Raw genomic sequence first — 26,276 nt, forward strand, 5'->3', positions numbered from 1 at the left:
CTCTCTCTCCTATCTCTCTTTTAGTTTATGCTACTATTGTGCGACTTCGCCCCATACTCTGCTACGATATCGATGGCGAACTTGCATGCTACATTTTGCTTGAAAGGCCGATATTCCAACGTTTATCGCAAAAAAAATTAGGTGTCAATTCATGGCGAATGGGATTCGAGGTAGCATAGGAATAGGTTCATATATTGCACGAGCTCGAAGGCGTCTCTATGGCGAAATATCTTGCTGGGTTAAGCTAGGAGCAAAAACATTAGTTAAAATAAATATTTCAGGATAAAATTTATTAAGATTTTTAATAACTAGTTTAATAAGAATGATGCCAAGTTGGATTCCAACACCAAAAAGACAGTTTCAGTAGGTCATTGTATCTAAAACAGAGTTGATTAAATGTTTGTGAATTAAGCAACAAGTTTTTTTTAGAGAGTAGCAACTAGTACAAGTAAAGCTTAAAGTAGAGTCTTAAAGCTTAGGATCTCGCAAATTGCTGAACATTCTCCAAATTATAAAACAAATATTGATCGTAAGGGTTTTTGCTCTTTACCTGGATACCCCTGCCAGGTTTGCTGGCATCCTGTGCCCGCCAGGATGGAGATATTCAAAAAATTCCAACTCTCAGTCGTGTGACATACACAAACTTAAAAAGTCACGCAGTTTGGGCTCTTTTTCTTTCACACACAGAAAATAAGATTAAAAAACCAAAGGGGGGGGGGGGGTCAACGCCTCCCCCCCGACCGTTAAGGGTTAAGAGATAGTATGTTTTAAATTACCAATTCTGTAGATAAAAATTATTAGTATTAGTTTAAACACCGTCAGTTTGTACAAAAATTGGTATTAATTTCATTATTTTTATTTTAATATTCGTGTTAAATTGTCCGTAATACGATGCTATACATGATTCTTCAGTGTGGCTGAGAACTGAGGTGGATTCTTAAAAAACTGTTGCCTTTCTAAACATTCGCTAAGGCTCGCTAAAAATTTAGAGGGTATAATTTCCTTACTTTTTTAGTGAGACAGTGAGCCAAAAAGTTTTTTAAAGAATTCACCCCTGGTTATGTTATGACTTGTATCTTGTAGTAGATAATTGTTGTGAATACGATAAGATGCATATTTTTTCAGTATGAATAAGTGGGTATAGAGGCGAATAAAGCCGTACTTGAAAAATCTTGTTCTGACGTACAGACACTTAAATAATATAAAAGCTTCTCTCTGTAAAAGATGAAAGGAGTAAGAAATACTTAGAAAAAAAAATATAACATGTAAAGAATATTTTCTTAGTAAGAACACAATATCATACTTCAAATAACAAATTGGATATAAAATTATTTTACAAAATAAATTTTTTTTGAGGGGTTCATTTTTTTCCACTGGGTTTAAATGGTCTTAAGCCGCCAGACTGAAATAAACATTTATCGTATTGTTTAGTAGACAATTGTCCACGAAAAATCCTATTATAAATTGGGCTAACAAAATAGGATGTATTCCTTTACAGATAAAACCAAAAATTTAAGTCAATTTAATAATTCATAACATCCACAATTAGTTAAGCATAAAAAAATTTATGGGAATACAGACAAGGAGATTTAAAGATTATTTGTTAAAATATAAAATAATGTTTTTTTAAATATTTAATATATGACTGACAGACCGACGGACAAAGTAAATTGGTGTAGGGAAACTTCACAAAAAATCATCATTTTAACAGCTGAGAAAATTGTATCTTTCCCATGGCGTTACAGACTTACTGACGGATGGACAGACAAAGATGATTATAGAGTAGCTACGCTATAAGTTAAATGCTTTTTAATAACGAAACCTTTCTATAATTATGGTTTTTGAGCAATTTTAATTAAATAAAAATCTGCATGAATTTTTTAAAAATTTATTAAAATACAATGAATTGTGCATTAAAAATACTTTTCTTGATCTAAAACAATTGATTACAAAAAGTTCTAATTTATGAAAATAAAACAAAACAATAATGTTTTTTGGGGGTTAAAGGCATAGCAAGAATTATAACTGTAAAAAGAATAGTTATTTATCGCATCGTATTAGAGACAGCTTTCCTTGGATATTGAAATGAAAAATCATAATAATTATAGCAGTTTTGTATCTGTGGAAAATTGTCTTTAATACGATGCTATAGATGATTTTTCAGTATAGCTGAGAACCGTTTCTAATCCAGCGGATAATAATCGGTTTCGAAGCAATTCTGGAAAAGCTTTTCCACAAGAAGTGTCTTTACTGTTGTTTCTCATTCACAGCATGCATATAATTACTTAACAAAGGATAAGAAGTAAATTAATGTATTCTCCCTATTACGATAAACAAAATTGCCCAATTGTATTTGAAAAGTTGGACTATGAAGATTTGTACTAATAAAAAAAGGAGATCACGAGACTTTGGCGACCAGTATAATTTACAGTACAATGTCCTTTCCCTACCTCCCTCCCATAACATTTTTAAAACAAACTTAGTCATTAAAGACAACATAAAAGTTATAAAATGTAAGCCAACCCATTAAGCATACTATCAGGATTGTCGAATTTCGCTATAACGGATATTTTCATCCTTGATTTAATAAATATAAAATACAATACATTATAAGTATTTACAGTGATAAATAAGTAATTATTTACAAATTAATTAATTTAAAAATTGGAGAAGTTTTCTTTGAATTTTTCTTAATAATCTCTATAGTTCTCCTAAAAATATGTCAAAATAATTTAATAATAGTTAGATAGATAGATAGATAGATAGATAGATAGAAAGATAGATAGATAGATAGATAGATAGATAGATAGATAGATAGATAGATAGATAGATAGATATATAGATAGATAGATAGATAGATAGATAGATAGATAGATAGATAGATAGATAGATAGATAGATAGATAGATAGATAGATAGATAGATAGATAGATAGATAGATAGATAGATAGATAGATAGATAGATAGATAGATAGATAGATAGATAGATAGATAGATAGATAGATAGATAGATAGATAGATAGATAGATAGATAGATAGATAGATAGATAGATAGATAGATAGATAGATAGATAGATAGATAGATAGATAGATAGATAGATAGATAGATAGATAGATAGATAGATAGATAGATAGATAGATAGATAGATAGATAGATAGATAGATAGATAGATAGATAGATAGATAGATAGATAGATAGATAGATAGATAGATAGATAGATAGATAGATAGATAGATAGATAGATAGATAGATAGATAGATAGATAGATAGATAGATAGATAGATAGATAGATAGATAGATAGACAGATAGATAGATAGATAGATAGATAGATAGATAGATAGATAGATAGATAGATAGATAGATAGATAGATAGATAGATAGATAGATAGATAGATAGATAGATAGATAGATAGATAGATAGATAGATAGATAGATAGATAGATAGATAGATAGATAGATAGATAGATAGATAGATAGATAGATATATAGATAGATAGATAGATAGATAGATAGATAGATAGATAGATAGATATGAGATAAGTATTATACCTGGAAGGATGGATTAGAATAGTCTGAAGAAGTTGTAGAGGTAGCTGTATTGCTTACTCTGTAGGCTCCTGCTGAGAATAAGCATTTAAATTACAATAGAGATAATCTAAAGACATATTGTCTAAATCAGCCAATAGGAGAATAAAGAAGGTACATCCCAGACCTGTCATTGGTTTAAACTTTTACAGATTTATGTTCAAAATTAAGTAATTTTTTTCATTTTGTACGCATTCTGAGTCAGCTATAGATTGTCACATTTCTTAGTAAATCATAATGTTGGGTAAAATTAGCTCTCTAAAAATCATATCGTCAAAAAAATTTTACGCGCTATTTCTTGAATAGTTCTCGTTTATAACAAAAAAATATACTGTGTTTTTTGTCTGCTAAATATCCCTTTCAAGTTTGACGAAAAATGGGATCAGATGGAAAATCTAGATATATTATTTTTTTAAAATTACTAAAAGATCACTTTCATTGATTTTCTACCTCCCCGCAACTAAATTATTTCTAGTTTTAGAGTTGCCGATGGCCCTAGAAATAACAAGGATGCATAACATAACATATCCTTATTTGGATGCTGTACGTATTGGTGCAAAAAATGGGGACAATTTTTAAATTGATTTGACGGGGCTGTTTATTTACGTCACAAGTGAGGGGAAAGAAAAGGGAAGGAGGAAAGAAACCCCCTAGAAAAGAGATGGGGGTATGACGTCACACGCCAAAACAATTTGAAATTTGTCCCCATTTTTTGCACCAATACGTACAGCATCAAAACATTTATAAAAACAAATATATTAAAAAATGATTGAAAATTGGGCCAGTCAATATTGACTTTAAAGGCCCTGTAGTACAGTTCTCCTAATTTTGTCAGTGTAAATAAATGTATCTATAATTCTAATTTATGTAATTTAAAATGTATAAAATTATTTGTAAAATTAATCTGTAATTTACTGATAATAAATCATATCATATCATATCAATCAAACAAACTAATATTAACACTTGTAAAGTTATTAAAGAACTTAATAAGTAGGTTTTTATTTAATAAAATTTTACAAATAAAATAAATGTAAGAATGAGTAAATCCAGGATACTTTTTGGGCTTGATTGTAGAGATGCTTCGCTTATATCAGTGTATCTTTTGTCCCTAGGAATCCCAATTCCCAAATCAGATGAATAGAATAAATATTCTATATAACCAAAGTTTACTAGTCCACCAGTGTTTAATGGACCTACAAACATACTGGTAATGATAAGAGCTATACATTGCAGACGTACGGACAGATTTATCTAAATTATAGAAAAGCTTTAGTTTTATATAAAGATATATTCATGTTAAATGTTACCTAACTGTTACCTATATTTTTCTGTAGAAAATAATATTTAGTTGAGACTACTGCGAAGCATATTATCAAAACAACAACCACAATTATCAGCAAAACCTCTCCTGTAAATATGAAGCAGGTTATAGTGCGTAATAAAAAATTACGTCATACAATTCAAATGACCAATGATAGGCCAGTATACATTTTGCCAATGATCAATTACAATGTATACTGGCCTATCATTGGTTATTTCTATTATGAAGTCATTCTTTATTAGGAACTATAAGCTGCTTTGTAAATATATAAAAATGGTTATAGAAAATAGGTTGATATTAAGAAAGGCGAAAAATATCGTTAATTTAGGTTGCTAACATGCGAACTTATTTATTGGTAAGTTCGTTTATCCGGTAGTGAGGGGGGGGGACGGGGTAATGGGGTGGTTGGGGGGTATCGTTATTTTAGCAACTGTGTGTTTTACTTTATTAGAGAATAAAAAAAACCTGATGTAACATCCAAGTAATAATAAACCCATTTATTTGAATTATTATTAATTGACATGAAATATTCATTTTAACTGTTTAGTATAGTTATAAATGACTTTAAATTGGTTAGAAATTGGTATGATGGCGAAATAAAGAAAATAATGATGTTTCTGATGCCTTCAAATGACGGAATGACGGTCATTCGAATTATAAAGTAGATCCGCTACTAAAACAAGAATTTAGTTTGACAGACACTATCACCTGTGAAAGCAGCCAGAAAATTTGAGTTTAGCTGCCTACAGTTTTTTAAAGCTACTAATGCACTGATTTGTAACAAGGTGCCATATTAACAATTAATACCTGTGTATCCAATAGAACCATGATTTGTAACAAGATGCCATATTATCAGTTAATACCTGTGTATCCAATAGATCCATGATTTGTAACAAGGTGCCATATTAACAGTTAATACCTGTGTATCCAATAGATCCATGATTTGTAACAAGGTGCCATATTATGAGTTAATACCTGTGTATTCAATAGATCCATGATTTGTAACAAGGTGCCATATTATGAGTTAATACCTGTGTATCCAATAGATCCATGATTGCCATGATTTGTACCAAGGTGCCATATTATCAGGTAATACCTGTGTATCCAATAGATCCATGATTTGTAACAAGGTGCCATATTATCAGGTAATACCTGTGTATCCAATAGATCCATGATTTGTAACAAGGTGCCATATTATCAGGTAATACCTGTGTATCCAATAGATCCATGATTGCCATCATCCTTGAGCGGGGTACCGGATGGTTGTGTCTCATTTCTGCAATAAATACAATATAAAAGATGTATTTAAAGAGTCGGCTATCTTAAGTCGGTATTGCAAGGACGTCAAACCCTTTTTATTTTGGGGTAATGGGGAAACAAAATCTAAATATAGGGGGTAATTCAAGTTTTTTGTGGGGGGAGTGGTTATATGATAGTTCGCATAGGTCATAGACTATATATTTAATAGTCAGGAAAATCTTTATTAGAAAATAAGTTGTCTATCTTTGTTAACAAATTAATAAATCATATTTTTTTCTTATGGCGTCAGATATATTAAATGTAGTCATAAAATTAAGTGAAACACAAAAAAAACACTTGTTAAACCTTTATCAATTTATCAAAAGCTTTGCTAACGTCAAAGTTACACTTATTGGGAGGTAATATTATTCGTGGTCGGTCTAGCCGTTTAAGACATCTTTCTGGACATGGATACATAGATTAATGGATTAAATTTACTAATACTCAAGAATATCTTCATCAAATAATTACCATTTCCCTAGGATTTAGGGGGACATTAAACTTTAAATTCCAATAGTAACCAAAGTTCAAATATCCACGACATTTTATTCTTTGGCTTTTCATTGAATTTTAATTGGTTGGTTAAAAATTAATGTCTTTATCAAAATTAGGGATGTATATAAATCTATCGTTCATTGTCTTATCCTTTATGTTCACTGCCCTACCCCACTTTTCTCCACTCTAATTAAAACAATCCATCTTATTTAACTAACTTATTAAATATTTTGTACATGTAATAATAGGCGGGAATTAAAATGTTACCCAAACTCTTGAAATGGTGTTGTTACATTTAACAATGATGAAGTTGTCGGTGACAGTGGAGTAGTTGATGATGCTGGGGTTGAAGGACTGTCACTAAAATTTTAGATAACTTGCACATGGATTGCACATTAATTGTACACGTGACATGAGAAATAAGATTTTACGCGCAACTTGGGCCATTTCATTTTAATCTAGGGCAACGTTTATCTAATTATATATCGATAGTTTGTAGTTAAGAAATAGGTTTACACATCCAGTTGAATTTTAGTAGTATCACATGTTGAGCAATAGCTTTGTTCTTGAGATTTAACATGATAGGCAGACATACATCTATTTATATATTACTACCTCGCTAAAGAAGAGGCGTTGGTTGCAGGTGACTCAGGTGATAAAGATGTAATGTTTGTTGATATGGATGGAGTTACTGCAGAAGTTGAATTATTCTCCACCACTGCAGTTGAATTATTCTCAACAGCTGCTGTTGATGGTGCTTCCGAAGTGGTTGGCGGCGCAGCTGTTGAAACTACTACTAAATAAACAAGGAAAATAATATGTAGTTATAAAATAGAAAAAAAGGGACTAAAAAGCCGCCAATGAGTGGTCTGAAATTAGTTAGTATAATCCATCAGAAGCTATAGGAATGATTTATAAAAAAAAGATGTATAAAAAAGAGTAATAATTATATATCCTCTAAGGGAACTCGTGCAAAAAATATTGCAAATAAGAGAGAGTAACTATGAAGTTACTGTAGACTGCACAGATAGACTCTCATTTAGATAAACTGACAACCAATGAAGAAGTAGAGACAAATCTTAGTTATACAGTGTGTGTTTTTTTATAAGAACTTTTTTGAAAGCAATTTTACCCCACTTATAGTTATCAGAATTTAATGATTAATGGCTTATTTTTTTCATTTTTTAATGCAATTAATAGAACACCACAAAAATATTCCAGTTTTTATTTTAAAAGTACAGTAAAATCTAAAATTCAAAACTTAGGTGTCAACGTCTAAAAATGGTTTTAGCGCATTTTTCTTATGCTCAAATATTCAACCTTTTGCAAGAATGGCTGCTAAACACTAAAAAGTTGAGATATAGAGCTAAAAATGTATACAGATACTATTAGGGACATGTACTAGAACATATCAAAGTTTGAAGGTCATATCTCAACCAGGTAGGGAGTACTGGCCCCCCAAAGTCGACTACAGAAAATCCAATTTTTTTCTTGCAAAGGGTAGAAGATTTAGGCATAAGAAAAATGCGCTAAAACCATTTTTAGATGTTGACACCTAAGTTTTGAATTTTAGATTTTACTGTACTTTTTAAATAAAACTGAAATATTTTTTTTGTTGTTCTATTAATTGCATTACAAAACAAAGAAAATAAGCCATTAATCAATAAATTCTGATAACTATAAGTGGGGTAAAATTGCTTTCAAAAAAGTTCTCATAAAAAAACACACTGTACAATTTTTTCTATAGTAAAAAAATGATGGACTTATATGAAGAAAATTAATTTAATATTACAGCTTACTGTAAGCTTCCAGGCTCAATTTCAAAAGGTCTCAACTTTATTTTTCATCAAAAAACACAATATGTTTTTCTTTTTAATATCTGTGTTAAAAGAAAAAGAAAAAGAAAATAATGGCCTTCATAAGTTTTTAAGTCCATCTGTCTGTCTGGCCTGTTTTATCCCTTTACCCTTATTTTTTTCGATATCTTTAGGGTTCCTAAAGGAAAAGACAATGGGTGATAAATAGATGTACATCACCAACTATAATAAATAAAAAAAAATATCTCTTCCGTAGATTAAAATTATTTTGTTTTGACTCTGTTAGTTTGGACCATTAAATGAATGAGAGGGCGTGTGCAATAAAACTTTGGGTACCAATTACATTTAAAGTTTGAAAAGATTCGCTATCATTGGAGGTAATCATACTTGTTTAAAACTATAAGCTAGATAAATCCTGCATTAATATTCTTATATCTAAACAAGAACTCTTCCAATTAATTTCTTGCACTTTTTATTAAGAAAGAAAAACTTGAAGTTGTTTATAAAAGTTTTCTTTCAATACCAAAGAAAGGCTGAGGTTAGGAAGAGTGTTTTTAAAAAATATCCTAAATTTTATTTTATGTTGAAAAAAATTTTAACTTAAAAGATAACAATTCATTTTTTTGGGGTTAATTTTTCATTTTGTAGGTTTGCTTTATAAATTTAACTAGTATCTGTACCCCTAGTTTCTAGGGGCTCTGTATTTAAAGGGGAAGAAAAATAGCTTAAAACCGTATTTAAAAGGTGCTTAAAACTGTATTAAAAAGGTGCCAGAAAAATAGCTTAAAACTATCTCAAGACTTAAATCTGAAAAAGAAAAGCCAAAAACCACCACAGGACCTATGTGAAGCTTACCTTAAATGGAGAACCCAATCAGTTCACTAGTTAATGAGATCTTAAGCTTCAGACAATTAAAAACTTTACTACTTAATATAATTTAATGACTTTTGTGAAAGAAAAAACACCATGAATAAAATAATGGGAAAGAAGAACCATTGAATAAGCTTGATGAATAGGAAGAAGCACTAGTATATTCTATCCTAGTAGAGCCAATCATAAAGGATGGTATATTCGATTATCCTATTATATAAAGTAGTGAATTTTTTATCTGTAGCTAAGGATCTCGCTAACCGCTGAACTGATAGAATGGTCCTTTATGGTGAAGCTTCTTATGGGTCATAGGATGGTTTTAGACTATTTTATTTGTATATAAAAAAGTCTGGATATGTTTTTTTTTGATATTTCTGCACTTTCATATCCCTTCAAATATAGAGCCCCTACATGCTAGAAGCGCAGTCGCTAGTCTATAATACAAAGTAGAACGATGTCTGTCTGTCTGTATGTCCGTCTGTCTGTCTGAAGCTTAAGATCTTAGTCACCACAGAACCGATTGGGCTCTACTTTTCAGCGAATATACCTACTGGTGATGGTTTTAAGCTATTTTTCTGGTGGGTGGGACACCCTTAACCCCCCCAAAAAATAAAAATTACCCCCCCCCCCAAAAAAAATTTAAAAAAAAATTTGTCTTATCTTATTACTAATATGAGAAAAATAATATATTATTTTACTTTTCACAATACTATAATTTGTGTAAGGTATTATAATGACAGTGGACTAGGTGCAAGTACAAAAAGAAAAAAGGATGACATCATCAGTAGCGAAGCAAACAACAATACGGAGAAGAAGATTTAAAGAGCTTTTGTTAAAATCAAGAATAGATTTAATTGAGAAAGAATTACAGAACCTATTACAAAAATCTTTAAAAAATTTTATATATTATTTTGTTTATTACTGACAGACCCACTGACAAAGTAAATTACATAACGGATGCTTATTGGTATATTAAATACTTACAAATAAAATTTCATAGCATTACATTTCCCATTTGCGTTACGGACTGACTGACGGAAAAAACAAAGTAAATTATAGAGTAGCCTCGCTATAAAAAAATAGCTTTACCTGGAATATCAGGCCTAATGATCTCTTTAGAAAGTAGAGGGGCCCAACTCAAGCTGATGTTTCTGAAGAAAATTAACAAGAATTTTTTTCTCTCATTATTTATCAATTGAATAGACAAGAACAAGAATGCTTATGAACATAACCAACAAAATTTAAATATTTGTAATGATTACCAAATAAGACTTTACAAATAGAGTTAATATTTACCTAAGCTGGGGAGGGAGAGAACATTCGGCTATCTATTACACTAGTCCCCAAAGTTTAATTATAACGTTTTCTTATTTGCTGACTCAACAACTTTTTGGACTTTAATTGAATTTAGATTGGTTGGTTTATTAAGTTGAGAGTCCAAACATATCAACAACTAATTGTAATATTCAGAATTGGATAATTTTATGTATCATCATTGGGGATGGTCATCAATTTACATTTACTTTCATATGCAGAACTCCCCCCCCCCCCCATCCCCATTATAATAAGCCTAAAATTTTATTACTTCTTTATATATTTAGACAGAGTACGTGAAAGGAAGCTTTATAGAACACGAATTAAGTATAAAAAAAAAAAAATCAAATTAATTGGAACTTCTCTCATTAAAGCAAAATTATTTTTTTGATAAATAGATTAAATTATAAATTATGAGGAAACATTTTGTTGGCTTGGCAGCCGCGCATAAGCAAATTAATATTTATTAGACAGAATGGCAATTAAACATCTAGCTGAAATATTCTTTTAAATAAGTAACAGGATGTTTGTAACTCTGTTGTATAAGATCTTGCTGAATGCTAGACTGATATAGTGCTGCTTTTATAGTGAAGCTTCTCATAGGTCCAAGGACGGTTTTATAAGTATTTTTGGGAAGGGTATCATTACCTTTAAAAACCCTTTTCTTAAATAAATATTTGAGTTTCCACTCTCCTAAAGTGGCCCTGTGGGACTTTAGGGGCATAGCCACTAGCAAAATTACAAAACGACGATACTTTGGCGGCTTATAGATGACTGACATGTGCAGCTCGGGCACTTTTATTTTCAGCAAATAGAAAACTTGATTCAATTATCTAGAAATCATTATTGTACTAACTAAGATACTCAAGAACTAGGGTTAAGACACTTTAAAACTAAGGTAGGGGCTTTCACATAAAGTACCCTTTTAGTTTTGACCCCCCCCCCCCCGTATTTTTGAAATAAATGGAAGATATAGAGGGAGGAGATTGTTATTCCATTTGATTATTATCTTTAGGTAATGTTATGTTATGTTATACTAGGTACTGGGAAGCCCCGCAGGGTTAGGGAACATCTGATGTTGGCCACGCAGGGTTAGGACCCTTCACATGGGTTAGACATAGGAAAAAAATTGTCATTGTCTTTTTATATATGAAGAACCAAAGAAATCATCAATTACGTCAATTGAATACTAAAAGAAAATAATGTCAACTTTCCAAATAGTGGCTGAGTAAATCACATTTCACATAAAAAAAATCCACTGGCCCACATAAAAGCATTACCGACTTATTCACGAAAAAGTTTTTACGTTTTAAAGACGTTCCATACATGCTGCATACTGATCGGCATAATGACGGAAATTAAAAACTATAGAGTTGCTCCGCTAATAATAAAAATAATTGAATTTTTTTTCTTTCAACTTTATATGATTGACATGTTATTAGGTGCGTAGCATCTCTGTAAGTATCCCTTACTGACTGACGTACTCCTTGCAACGTAAAAGATGTATATTTTTTTGAAAGCAAATTTTTGGTAATTTTCAAATCTTTAGGAGGAAGAGGGCAGCAAAAATTATATCTTTTTTCTCCTTATATCTCTATTTAGTGTATAATATATGTTATTTATTTTTAAACATTTAATATATAAATTAAAATCTACACATATATGACCGTTCGGTCTAGTTTTGTATACATTATAGAGTTTTTAGTATTATTCTGCTCTACATATGAACACAATTCTAATTTTTTTGGCATGGCTCCGAAACCGATTAATATCCACTCACCACTGGAATATAACAGGTTCTCAGCCACACTGAAAATTATGCATAGCTTTTAATGACAACCAATTTTTCACAAATATTAAAATAAAAATCATAAAACTGGTTTAAATCATATGATTTTTCATTTCAATATCCGCGTAAAGATGTCTATGATATGATGCGATAAATAACTCTTACCTGAGAATAACATGCTGCTTTTCTGATCTTTTCATAGAAGAAAATGTAATGGTGGTTGGGTCCTCGGAATCTGTCCTAGAATAAGGTGGATTCGTCATGTAAAATTCCATTTATTAATTCAAAAGAATAGTAGCTTTAAAACAAAAATTTTAGATTCAATTTTTGTAGAATTGCTAGGCCATATTTGTGCAAGTAGAAATGTCAAAATTTGTTTGTCCTATTTTAAAAAATACCAAAAAATCCTTTAAATAAAATTCTGCCTTTGTTAGTTGATATATTCAAATTAAATGCACCTTTTGATTCACAAAGAGACACAGAAACCAAGCAAGTAAGTAAAACAAAAATAATAAGAGTAATACTAAAGACGAAGGGCAGTTTTAATGTTATAACAATATGCAATTTTCAGTTTTATTGATGTAATTTCTGCGTAATTGAAAGACGAACTTGTAATTACCTGAAAGAAACTTCGTAGGACTTCCATTCATTATTGTGTGGCTGAAGCACCTCCAAGTCCGCAACCTACACAACTTTGATAGTAGAGTAAAAAACTAGAGGGAGAAAGGGTTAAATAACTGTATCTCCCCATCGCAACCGCCTTGTGCAACCTTTCTATAGGGTCATTAAAAATCAACCAATGGTGTCGCTTATATTAACACAGCAAAGTAGCAGAAAATAATTTAGAAGCAGACGAAAGAGGTCTTTGAAAAAGAAAGGGAGGTAGTTGTCTGTTTATACTTTTATACTATAGAACTGTTCTTTTGATAATGTGGGTGTAGATTAAGACTCAAACAGCGTCAAGATAAAAGACGTTAAAAACGATACCTTTGTTTTCAACTTAATTCAACTAAATCAGCTTACTAGTTACAATACCTTTTTTACCCTCTAATCTTCCCCCCCCCCCCCAAAAAAAAAAAAAAAAAAAAAAAACTTTCATGCTCTAGAATATATTTTAAGAAATTCAATTCATTTCTGCCGGATTAAAGCCAGTTATGACCCATGCTGAAAAAAAATAGGAGAAATTTCTGCTTTGTAAGCCCGGGACTTCAGCCAACAGAAAATGTCGACATATAATTCGATGCAATAATAGGTCCAAATTTTACCAGAATAAATTTTGATTCAATGTTTTTAACTGTCGGATTCTCCTGAAACGGACTATTTTTAAGAGTATTTTCGCTGTTGATAATAAAAATAATCTATGTCACCTGCGAGGAATTGTCTCCATTCTTCAATTCAAACTAAAATAAAATTCTTTGTAAGAAAAACTGACGTTATCCTCTTAGAAATTTTTTTTCAATTGAATTTATTCATTTCAATTAAAATGAAAATTTTTATAATTTTGTAGGAAAATTTTATTTTAATTAATTTGAAAAGTGTTTCATAAGTAATAGAATACCAGTAAAAAAAAACACTTCAAGTATTAAATATTTATAACAAGGATAACATTTACATAATACAGGTCCTTATCTAACTTTAAAGCTATTCCTACATAAAAGTAACTAGATGTCTTTCTGTGTGTTTGATTGTTGGCTAAGATTTCACTAGCCGCTGAACCGATAGGGTTCTCCTTTAGAAAATAAAACTTCTCAAAGGTCCAGTAAATAACTATGAGTAATATTTTTTTTCAATTTTACTTTTTATAAAACGTAAATTGAGGGTCGACTTCCCCCTCCCCCTTCTCTTCTCTCATTTGCTCCTAGAGGCCTTTAGAGGCGTAACTGCTAGTATCCGTTTTTTTCTTAAGTACCCTTCATATTCTAATTGAAAAAAAACTTACAGTAATCACTTCTCTAGTTTTAAATACTACTAGTGGCTGCGCCTCTGTCATTTTGAGGCTCTGAAATCGAAGGGGAAGGGATGGGCAGAAAAAATATTACTCGATCAGTTATCAATCTTTTAAGCTACAGATAAAAAAACCTTACTACTTTATATTGGATTTGATTGTACAGGTGCTTCGCTACTCATGATATTGGCAATTTATTTTAAATTTAAAAAATATTTAGAATTATTTGATATTTTACCTGAAACTCAATATCAGAATTTATAAATGGATTCTTCTCAGTTTCATTCAGTTTCCCATGCACAAGAAGGTTGAAATGAAGCTTCACGCTAAAAAATAAGAATAATTATGATCAAAAGTAGTTGTTTCAACGAAAAGATCGCAAGGATAGTCATTGGTTAGGAAAAAGTTCTCAAAAAAATTGAAATTTTCAATATGATTTTCGAAGCATTTCCAACAGACTTAGAACCAAGTAAATTATACAATACTGGAATAAAATCTTAATAAAAAGTTTTAGTCATCTATCTTGAATAGCAGACGAGAAAATCACGTTTCCTCCTAAACGTATCTGACAACCAGATAGACAATAACATATTGAAGTATTGAGTAGCCTCGCTAATTAACCAACATACATAATTAAATATAGGCAGAACAGGATAAAATAAGATAGAAAAGAACAATTATGTCCATAACTTAATGCTAATTAATGACCATCTAGGAAAATTCTATCCATATGTTTCGTAAGGATCAGATTTAATTGGAAATATACATGTTAGATTTACATTTGCAACCAATCAATATTCACTAAAAGTCCCCAAAGTTGAGTAAAACGTTGAGGTCTAGTGTAATAAACAGCCCATTGTCCCCTCCATCCAGGGGCGTCCAAATTTTGAAAATAAAAATTTTTTTGGAGGGGGGGGGGGGTAATCTTTATTTTATAGAGGCATTTTTTTATTTGGTGGGGGGGGGTAAAAATTGAAAATCAAAAATTTTGGGGGTGCGGGGGGGGGGTAATCACCCCTTAACCCCCCCTTGGACGTCTATGCCTCCATCCCTAGGTTTCAGTACTTAGTGATAAGTTAGTCAATACAAATGTAAGAATAGTTACTTCTTGCATCGTATTATAAACAGTTTTCCGCGGATGTAAAATGTACAATTATAAGATAAAAAACATTTTTTATATAAAATGTTCAATAATATATCCATGCATATAAGGTTCTCATATTCTGTATTAATAAAATAAAAGGTACATAATAAGTTTATAAATGTTATAATGGTTTCATTCATCTAGAAGTTATGATTGATTTAATTGTTTCATTCATCTGAAAGTTCTGATTGATAAGGTATATTACTTTATACAGTTAGGGAATTGAAAATTAAGAATGGTGGTGTTTTGTGGTCCTACGACAAACCCAGGAGTCCCAAACGCAGGAGTGGACACTTAACATAACCTACCCTATTTTAGACAATCTTTTAGGTTTTTTAAATGCCTAACCCCTGCGGGGGGCTTATTCCTACTCGAAAAAACAACTCCTCCCCTATGACAAGCATGCCTGCTACCATTTGCGCTATTGCGGTGGTTTTTAATACATAGTTAAGTTACAGGTTTTTTTGGAAATTAAAAAAGTGAAATGGATAACTGCTTCACAAAATATATATATATAGCATCCAGCTAAACCACATTAGACTGAAGAAGGTGCTATGTTCACCGAAATAAATTTCTAAATAAAGAAAAGTACTTTATTACATAGATTGTTTCAACCTCCTAACTGTTACATAATTTATTCATTCATTTTCTGAGTTCATGAAGAACAGTATTAATACAAATTATCTTTATTTGTTTATATTAATAAATTAATAAAGAAGATACAACGCTTGAAATCAAAATTTTGAATATGAAATAAATTTTTGCTATTAAAATATCTTCGTTAATTGAATAGTATACAACCTTAAATTTTTAAATTGCCGCTGAAATGCAACAATCACGTGTCATCTTGTCAAAATGCAAGCTTATTATTGGATGTAATTGGTTTTAGCGGCAATTCTTGACTGTTATCCTAATAAGGTTAAAAAATAAGGTTTTTATCTGTAAATATTGCTAATGACTAAACCAATTGAGGTTTTTTAGTAAGGTTCATACGTGATCCTAGTATGATTTTTTAAATTTAAGCTTTGGGTCGGTTTTATGCTATTGTTTTCATAAAAATATGATTACCTGGAATTTTGTGGGGCTTGAATTTGTCTTGATACTGTACAGTAGGAGGAATTCTAAATTGGAAATCATATTCAACAAGGTCTCCAGGCGCTTAACCACAAAGTAGTTGGCCACTGATAACCCCCAACCTCGGCAACTCTTACTTATATTCAAATCAAATTAAGGGTTGGGGGTAGTTTTATCATTTGTTTGCTTTTTACTTTAGGTCAGGTAAGTTTAGTTTATATTGGGTACTGGGTAGCACCGCAGAATTAGCACCCACACCCCTAAAAGGTTAGGAATGGTAGACAATCTATTTAAAATTAGAGAGGTATCTTTGCTCAACAGGCACTTTGCATGAATGCACCTATCTAAATCTTTTGAACAGAGATAAAAAGTAAGGGAAGCTGTCACTTATGGAGATGCTAGGCATCTAAAAGACCTCTTAAAATTGTTTGTCCTACTTTGTAATTTGTGATATTTGCTTTAATGCATAAGAATTATCACCTGTGTATAGAAAATTGGTTCCAGAAACTTGGCGTTCTCCCAGATGCTTGAAGAATTTCCAGTAAACCCCATGGCCGATGCTAAATAAAAGTAAGTTTATATAAAAAGCCTTTGCTGCCTCCTGAATTCGACCCAAAAAAATCGCAAGAAGAGCCATTAAAAAGCATAGGCCAATTATAGGCATCTATTTACAGGCTACTCTAGTTACATGCAAGAAAAATATCTTTTTTAAATCACGAAACCTCCCTTCCCATAAAAAAAACGAGGGAAGATATATTTAAATTTTTTTACATTATGAAGAAAAGTATATTGCCAACAAAAGTTTATAACTCAATTAATTTAATCTGCAGATCTTCTGGATTTCCTTTTTTACCCAAAAAATGTTATTTTCTACTTGCGATTTATAAAAAAAAAAAATACTTTGGGGGAATTTTAGTACTATAAATTTTGGATTTTCAACCTACCCATCCCCATCTGAAAAACAGCCTAAAACATGGCCATTTTTACCTATTTATTTATTTCTAATTTTATGATAATAAAAAAATGACTCAATTTTACACTTTTCTCAGTAAAGGGTTAACAAAAACTAAATTTACTTTTTTGTTACTTACATAGCCACTATATAACTAGAGTGTATTTGCTAACCCACCCGTTCGAGTAAAACATATAAAATATTTTTGCGGTTCTACCAAATCGCAAATGAACCATAGGTAAATTATGGGAGGAAAAACATATTTTTATGTTTTTTTAGGTTAGGTTAAGTAGGTGTTAGAAGAGCACGGCAGGAATAGAATACAGTAGGGATAAGAATATGCAGGATTTTATTTTCTAAATTGAAAATAATGTAGGAGCAGATTTGGTGGTCTACAAATAGTTTAAAGGATTAGATAACTGATTAGTTTAATTTCGTTTGAAAGAATCTAAAATTGTTAAACATTTAACGAGCTTTAATCAAATAAAATTTATACATACATATTTTTTCTTTTGTAAGTTTCGTTAGCTGGTTATTACTGCAGTAATTACGATTGTTTGGTTTCTTTATTTGATAATTAAAAGAATAAAATAAAAAAAGTAATGTACATATATGTATGTAAGATGTATACTGCTGTTATATTTTTGTAAAGAAATATGATAGGTATAGTTTATGTGAAAGAATATATTCATGTTTTTATTCATTTTAACACACGGGATTTCAGCCATTCGGGGCTTACAAAAGTAGTTTTAATCTTGAAATTTTTCATTTTATTATCCGCGGAAAGCTGTCTATTATACGATATGATGACTGGATGCCCTTTTTTGTGCATAGTAATATAATGCGCCTGCTATTTGGCGAAGGCACTCCCCCTACTCTCACTTTTAATATCCCAATTACAAACAGTTGTAATAACATTAGTTCTTTAAATCTTTAAACATTCTTGTGAACCATGAACGCTTAGATACTTGTTTATATAAATTATTCTTTTGTTCTATTATGAAGAAGAGAAAATAAATTCATGCAATTTTTCCTTCTTAACTTATTATTTATTATTTATTCTGTTCGTCTAGTTTTAGTAAGGTCACTGTGCTGTTTATTACACTATTCCCAAAAGTTTTATAATATTTTTTTCTTATTCGTTGGATTAACAACTTTGGGGCTTTTATTGAATTTTGATTGTTTGGTTCATTTAGTTGAGGGTCCAAACGTTTCAACCACTAATTGTGATCTACAAATGGGTTAATTGTGTGTATCATCTTTGGGGAATGGGATGTACAATGTGAATCAATTTTTTTGCCGTTGTATATTTTGAAACCTGCTTTAGTAAACAAGATAAAAAAGAATGTACTCGATATAATTCAAACTGTCTTCAATCTGTCCCAGAGGCCCCTCTTTCAACTTTGTCCGTTCGTAAGTTCTTCTATAATTGTTTTTTTTTTATCTGTTTCACACTTGAAGATGTTTCTTTTAATTTAATGATAAAAAAGCTTACCAAAATCAGATGAATGATTATCAATATCTTCTACTGTTGATAAACTAACATTTTTTTATCTTTAACTTATTATAGATGTAAATACTTCTTTTAAAGATATAGAAAAATTTTTTAAAAAAGACGTTTGAATTATATTTTCTATCTAGGATATGCGGTTTTTTTTAGAAGAAAAGCTTCTCAATGTCCATGTTTTGTATGTAAAGATATTTGTATTTTTTTCTCAATTCTCTTTCAACTTTATCCTAATTTTTATTTATTTGTATTCCCAGCCATAAGTTTAGCTGACACAGAGCGTATGAAGGTGCTTTGACTTTTGTGTCAGAACCTAAATTGGGACATAGTGCATTTCATTACCCTAGGTTAGGTAACTTCATTTCACTTTTCAACCAAATCTAAAATGCAGCCGTTTTGGAGAAAATTTGATTTGAAAATTATCAACTATCATCCACTAGGAGTTACCGCATAATCATGACAAGAAAAGCAGATATTATTTATTAAAAAATTTTAAATAACTTTGCTTTGATAAAGTCTGTCATAAAACCTCTCTATATATGATTTATTTAAGGCTGAATTTCCGTGACCTTAGCAAAGCAACTGATAAAAATGGCAATGAATCAACTCTTTTATGGAGTGGTTTTTGAAGAACTTTATAAAGGCAAATTTGTTCAAAATTTTAAATAAATAATATTTGCTTTTCTTGTCATGATTGTGCGGTAACTCCTAGTGGATGAAAATTGAACTTGAAATTTTCCAATCTAATTTTCTCAAAAACGGCTGCATTTTAGATTTTATTGAAAAGTGAAATGAAGTTACCTAACCTAGGGTAATGAAATGCACTATGTCCCAATTTAGGTTCTGACACAAAAGTCAAAGCACCTTTAAACGCACTGTGCTGATTGTTAAGAACAGCTTCGCTGTTATACAAAGTGATTGTGCTTGTTTTTAATTTTAAAAGTTAAGATAAATTCCTGCAATCACTTATTTTCCATCCTAATAACAGAAATAAATCATCAAAATGGATTTTAAAAGAATGAAGAAGGTAAAACAAACAGTGCTTTCCCACAAAATGTCTGTTGAGCACGTACCCCCTCCCATTTTTTTCTATGCCTAACCCCTCTGGTGGGGCCTTACCTAGTGGGGTAATCCAGTATCCAATATAACCTAAACTAACCTTACCTAAAATGATAAACAAGCTAAAGAAATTTTTACAAATTTTAGGGGGTTAGTGCTCGACGAGGCACTTTGGGGGAAACTGCCCGAAACTTTTACACTGCATTAGTAATACCAAAGTACTAAATCCTTATCTGACAAATGAACAGATCTATAGTATAGATGTATATACAGACAACTACCTCCCTTCCTTTTTCAAAGACCTCTTTCGTCTGCTACTTGGCTGTCACCAATAGTTGATTTTCAATGACCCAATAGAAAAGTTGCACAGGGTGGTTGCGATGGGGAGATATAGTTATTTAACCCTTTCTACCTCTAGTGTTTTACTCTAATGACAAATGAACGGACAAACATTTAGATTAAAGTTGTGGATTATATAAAAATATGTGTTGAACTATGGATGATTTTCCTTGAAAAGTTTGTGTAGAAGTAAGATCCAATAAATCAGTGTTCAAAGTTTCTTCTTTCTAATTTTTCATCAGAATTTATAGATAGTAATCAGGTAATATATAAAGTAGTAAGCTCTTATTTGTCTGTAGCGAAGGATCTCGATAACCGCTGAACCGATATGTCCCTCCTTTACAGTGAAGCTACTTATAGGTCTTGGGATGGTGTTAGGCTATATTATTTTTATAAAAAGTCCGGGTAGGTATGGGTTTAGGCTATTTTTCTGCCCTTCCATATTTCTTCGATATATAGCACCTAGATACTAGGAGCGCGGCCGCTAGTATAGATATAATGGGTCAAAATTTCTTAGGTTAGCCGGTAGTTCATGACTCTGTTTCTGTGTAAGGCTGTTTACAGGTGTAATGAGGTCGACCCATTGGAGGGTTTGTTAGGTTTATAAAGTCCTACAAATTTCTTTAAATCTTAAAAAACGATTATATGCGAGAAATAGGGGCCATTATGCTTTATAAATTCCTTTAAAAAACAGAATAATAGGAAAAATATTTTTTGATAATGACTAATAGTTACAGGAAAACTCGTCCAAAGACCAATCTCATATGTCATATATTTTGAATAAGAAATAAATAGCTTTTAATGAGTCATAATATAATTTACAAATTGAGTCATTCTAAGGTAGATAGATAGACAGATTTTCAGACAGACAAGTAGATAAATAGACAGACATTTAGACAGAAAAGTAGAAAGACATTTATACAGAAAAGTAGGTAGATAAATAGACATTCAGACAGAAAGATAGATAAATTGATGAATTTATAGACAGACATTAAGACATAAAGATAGATAGATAGACATTCAGCCAGACAAGTAGATAGATAGATAAACATTCAGACATAAAGATAGATAGATAGACAGACATTCAGACAGAAAGATAGATAAATAAATAGACAGACATTCAGGCAGAAAGATAGATAAATTCTGTAGTATTCCTTGACATAGTTCTTATCACTTTCGTCCACAATCTAAAACAAGGTAGAATATTTCTAGAAGCGTAGCCATTCTATAACTTATATGTGTCTGTACGTACGTTCGTCTGACAGAGATATAGGACAGGCCGCAAACTTACTGCTAAGTCGCTTGTATATTTTTCATCTTGTATTAATATTAGCCATTAGGTTTTTACTTCTTTAAAATAAAATGAAATTAAATGTTAGACTAATCTTTTATTGATTTTTGTTAATCATGGATGTTGTCATCCTAGTTAAAAGTGAAGTGCCAGTTTATTTACCTGGAAGTTGATTTGAGAATATGTTGAATAAAAACACTCCGCTACTAACATCAATACTACTGTTTTAATTTTTTATGATTGTGTTAGGTTAGGTTAAATAAGGTTCATGCTTTAGGCACCGCGGGATAAATGCACCGCATGGTTTAAATTTTATATTCAACTAGCGGCACCCTGGGTGGTGGTGAATTGATTTATAACCCACCCCTCTAGTTTAAGTGTCAAAAATTAAAGTATGACCCCCCCCCTCACATTTTTTTTCGGGGGATGGGGGTAATCTCCCCCTTCCCACCCCCCTCTTCTCCCCCCCCACAAAAGAATAGTTATAGATCTTACCGGAATCTATGAGAAGCTACCCTGTAAAGGAGAATCATATCGGTTCAGAGGTTAGTAAGATCCTTTGGTACAAACAAACATTCAGTTACTTTATTGTAAGGATTATTAACAATTTGGGGTATAGTCCTTTCCACGACATCCCTCCATAAGGGGCGATTTGTCGTATTTTGAAAATGGCTTTTTATAGGTTATTTTAGGTTAGGTTAGGTTATATTGGGTTAGGTGATTGCCCCACAGGGTTAGGTTATTGGCCCCGCAGGGTTAGAGCCCCCCGCAGGGGCTAGAAATAGGAGAAAACTTACTGTGAAAAATACGAAGAATCGCCCCTTATGGAGGGATGTCGTGGAAAGGACTATACCCACAATTTGTAATTACAATAATTTCTTTTAAATCCATCGTATCATAGACTGTTTTCCGTGAATAGAATGGAGTACCATGGTTCAGAACTGGTTTTAGTCCAGCGGAAAAGAGACGGATTAGGAAATAACTAATAGAACCATATTTTACTTTTTTTACTATAAAGGCTTTAAGTTCTAAACGTGTACTAGATTTTAAGCAACACGCCTGCAAAAAAAAATTAGAGCTGGATTCTGCGGTTTAGGCATATAGTAAATTGGTTTCTGTAAATTATTTGACTATTTCTCAATTCGTTTTTTAAAAGTAATTTATCCTATCTTTTTATATTACAATTGACATTTAGTATTGAAATATTAGTCATTGTTTCAACTTTTATAATAACCTTCAACAGTTTTATCAAGTGTTTTTTTTTTCTATTTTAATTTTGACATTCACCTATATTTTAAATTGATCAATTTTGTATTTTTAAAGGGAAGTTTTTCAGTTCAGTTCTTATCGGAGATTTGCACATAAATTTCAAGACAACGAATGAGAGAACGAGTTCATAAACCTTTAGGGGACATTGTAATTTATGGTCCCAGGATCAATTTCCCCGCTCTTTAATATTATCGGACATTGCTTTTTAGTCCTGTTTATGGACAACGGCTAGAAAACATTTTGACGTCTTTAGTTATGAAGCGGTTTTGTGGCGATATTTGAATAGACAGATAGATTATAAACCCCACCTTACTTGTCTCATTTTGTTTATTCTCTTTTTTTTAAATTACTGAAGATCTGCGCGCCAAACAATCAGAGCTCGGCAGCCCGCGCGTCAGCCGCCGGAAAGACACAGATAATTTTACTACTTTAAAAATTCAGTTGGAAGTCTAAGCCTGGCCTAAATATTGCATTTTCTCAATTCAAAAAAAAAATCAAACGATCCAAACGGGTTTAAATTTGAGGCGTAGTCGCGACTGACTCGCGGCTGCCGAGCCATGCAAACAATATTCAAATGAACTCGATCGATACCTTTCCTAATCTCTCTTGTAACGGATAAAGGGACATGAATACGTGCAATTTATTTTGTAGATTAAAAATATTTCTCAATTATTACAGTACGCAAAATTTAAATCTGATTTAGCTTTGCTTCACGTGAAAGCTTTTCATAGGCTGTGGTTTTCGACTTTAGCGGTGGGGGGGGGGGAGAATTATTCAACCCTTCCCAACATTCAAGGACGTCTAAGCTATATACATTTTGGGAGGGGGGTAAGAATCTTTTTTTTATCAGGGGTCAAAATTTTTGGTGTTGGGGTGGGTGTTAAAATCTAATACAGTTTTCAAATCCTTTTTTTGTGTGTGAGGGGGGGGGGTGAAACCTTATACACGCCCTATTTAATCAGCTTGTTTATTTATTCTTTTTCCAGAATAAAGTGCGTTAATTATATGTTTGCTAAGAATTGTTATTTTCTATAATAAGGTTTATTTTCTCTTATATTCTTTATCTCTCGTAATTTATAATTAATTTTCCTCAAATTTTCAGTTTTATAGGTTTGTACTGTTATTAATATCAACATTATATAATTGTCATAATGTCATTATTAGAATAGAATAAAATTGTAGATATTGTCTACCTATAAGAATAAATGTTTAAGTATAGATATATAACCCAGACAACTAGCTGGTTCCAGTGGTGGGGATCTTTTTCGTCTGCTAGCAAATTGGTTTTCAGCATTTTAAAAGGACTTGGCTGTGTTAATATTTCCGACACTATAAGCTGATATTCAAAGACCCAATTGAAAGTCGGCAAAGGGTGAACCCCGCGATCATACAGTTAATAATTAATCTCTTAGCATATATTATTTTATTTTTGTATGAGACTAAACATCATAATGTAAACTCTAAATTGTCGATAGATAGCAGCAATTTAGAGTATTGTATGTGCTATCTCCTAAGCTAGGGGGTACCTGGCAGCACCAAATAAACATTATTATTATTATGTATATAATATAATGTTGATATTTTAGATGCATGTTGATAATTTGTCAGCCATTGCTACTTCTAGTTGAAATATACGTCGACACAAATCAAATAACTGTGTACTAGATATTCCCTCAATATTGTTATCGTTTACAAAAACAAAAACAGAATCATCTTTTCTGTATTCTTAAGTAATAATTCAGACAGACAGACATCGTACTATTATAGATTTTAAAGTGATAGAGCAATTCTAACATTTCTATTTTAATAATTATATCATACAAAAATGTAGTTGAAAAAAGTAAAAAAATAGAATGTTTTAAATGGACGTACGGTCTTTCTGGTAACTATTATAGAGTTGCTACGCTTTCTAAATTGTACCTAACTAATATATAAATCATCAAGTAAAGTTTGAAATCGATAGGATAATTCTAAGATATAAGTATGTATATTGTAATCTTATAATTTTTCATTTTATTATCTGGGGAAAGCAATTTATAATACGATGCGATAAATAACTAAAAATTTTTGTATCAAATAGTATAGAAGCCAATTTTCCACAAATAACTAAATAAATATCATAAAATCTATACCAATTTTATCTTTACTATCCACGTAAAGCTGTCTATAATACTATGCGGTAAATTAACATTTGTTTTCTTTTAGAGATAAAAAAAATGCAAGTTAAAACTAATTTAAAACAAGGATGAATTCTGATTTTGATACTTATTTCAATTTTTGCGTCTTATTTCATACTTATAATAATTGTTATAACCTTTGTTTAAAATATCATCTAATCATAAATTTTCCTATGAAAATATTATTATCCATTTTTAATTGGTAGATGTTTCTCTGAAATTATTCTAATATAAAGAACAATATTAACAATTACAAAGATTATCCCGTCCAAGAATTGCAAAGCTTCTCTACATTTAGAGTCGTTACGTCCGTTCGTCCGTAACGTTAAAAAGTGTAGAAACACTTTTAATAATTGACAGAAATTCCGTTATTTTAGCTTCTTTTGAAACAATTAATTATTCGATTCTTTTGATTTTTGGAATACTACAATTGTTGAAAGCAAAGCATCTCTATAATCAAGTCTTAATTGTATGCTTTTCTATATTTAGAATCTGGTTAGTTTCTAAATAACGTTCAGGTTTGTGTGAGGGGGAGAGAGACAGAATGTGTGTGTGAGAGAGGGAGAGAGATGGAGAGAGATAGTGTTTTCTATAAGTCTGGATTTTTTTTGTGTGTGTGTTATTTTAATAAATTAAATATGTTTAAAGCTTATGATTATGCTTTTTAGGGAAGCTTTATATTGTACTTAACCTCATCCATTTAGAGAAAAGGATGCTAAAGGCTATCTTAGAATACACATAATATAGCTTTAATTATAATAGAACTTTTTCAATGGAGTAGAATTACATGGAGAATAAGCTAAAAAAATTAGAAATTTATCCAGCAGAAGGGGAGGGGATGGGGTAATGGGGGTATGGCGAAGATCGTTGTTTAGCCTCTACAAGGTTAACTTAATTAAAGTACATGATAATCTGGTGTAAGTTCCAAGTAATAATAAATCCATTAGTTTTTCCTACGTAATAGGATGATATTTTCGTGTGATGATTCATAATCCATTAACTATTTAATTTTTAAAAGCAAAGCT

At 31.1% G+C, this 26,276-nt stretch overlaps 1 protein-coding gene across 5 annotated transcripts; it reads right to left on the minus strand.

Annotated features, from left to right (window-relative positions):
• Positions 1-1,872: 1,872 nt before the first annotated feature.
• LOC145329755 (uncharacterized) lies at positions 1,873-25,506 on the minus strand. 5 transcript variants are annotated; one of them, XM_080174134.1, is made up of 19 exons: positions 25,423-25,505; positions 21,968-22,026; positions 21,669-21,701; positions 20,682-20,741; positions 20,073-20,092; positions 19,105-19,148; positions 17,138-17,217; positions 16,652-16,704; positions 14,678-14,765; positions 13,862-13,894; positions 13,114-13,178; positions 12,660-12,734; positions 10,481-10,542; positions 7,320-7,500; positions 6,972-7,064; positions 6,119-6,186; positions 4,908-4,997; positions 3,551-3,618; positions 1,873-2,711 (listed from the first exon to the last, which is right to left on the minus strand). In XM_080174134.1, the coding sequence occupies exons 1-19, from the start codon at positions 25,442-25,444 to the stop codon at positions 2,691-2,693; spliced, it is 1,215 nt and encodes a 404-aa protein (XP_080030260.1). In that variant the 5' UTR covers positions 25,445-25,505; the 3' UTR covers positions 1,873-2,690. The 5 variants fall into 5 exon arrangements, 3 of the variants coding, with proteins under 3 accessions (XP_080030260.1, XP_080030261.1, XP_080030259.1); XM_080174135.1 differs by having other exon boundaries at positions 1,875-2,711; positions 3,551-3,621; positions 7,320-7,497; positions 25,423-25,506; XM_080174133.1 differs by having other exon boundaries at positions 1,875-2,711; positions 3,551-3,621.
• Between the last annotated feature and the right edge of the window lie 770 nt (positions 25,507-26,276).

This window comes from Acartia tonsa, chromosome 10 (genome assembly GCF_053477335.1).
Source record: "Acartia tonsa isolate MP-2025a chromosome 10, ASM5347733v1, whole genome shotgun sequence".
NCBI classification, from domain to species: domain Eukaryota; kingdom Metazoa; phylum Arthropoda; class Copepoda; order Calanoida; family Acartiidae; genus Acartia; species Acartia tonsa.

Coding starts and splice junctions, on each gene's coding strand:
- LOC145329755 (XM_080174133.1), bottom strand. CDS start 25,444: ATGGATAATAATATTTTCATAG. Junction 12,735..13,113: donor TCCTACGAAGTTTCTTTCAG/GTAATTACAAGT, acceptor ACCTTATTCTAG/GACAGATTCCGAGGACCCAA. Junction 7,501..10,480: donor CATTAGGCCTGATATTCCAG/GTAAAGCTATTT, acceptor TTGTTTATTTAG/TAGTAGTTTCAACAGCTGCG.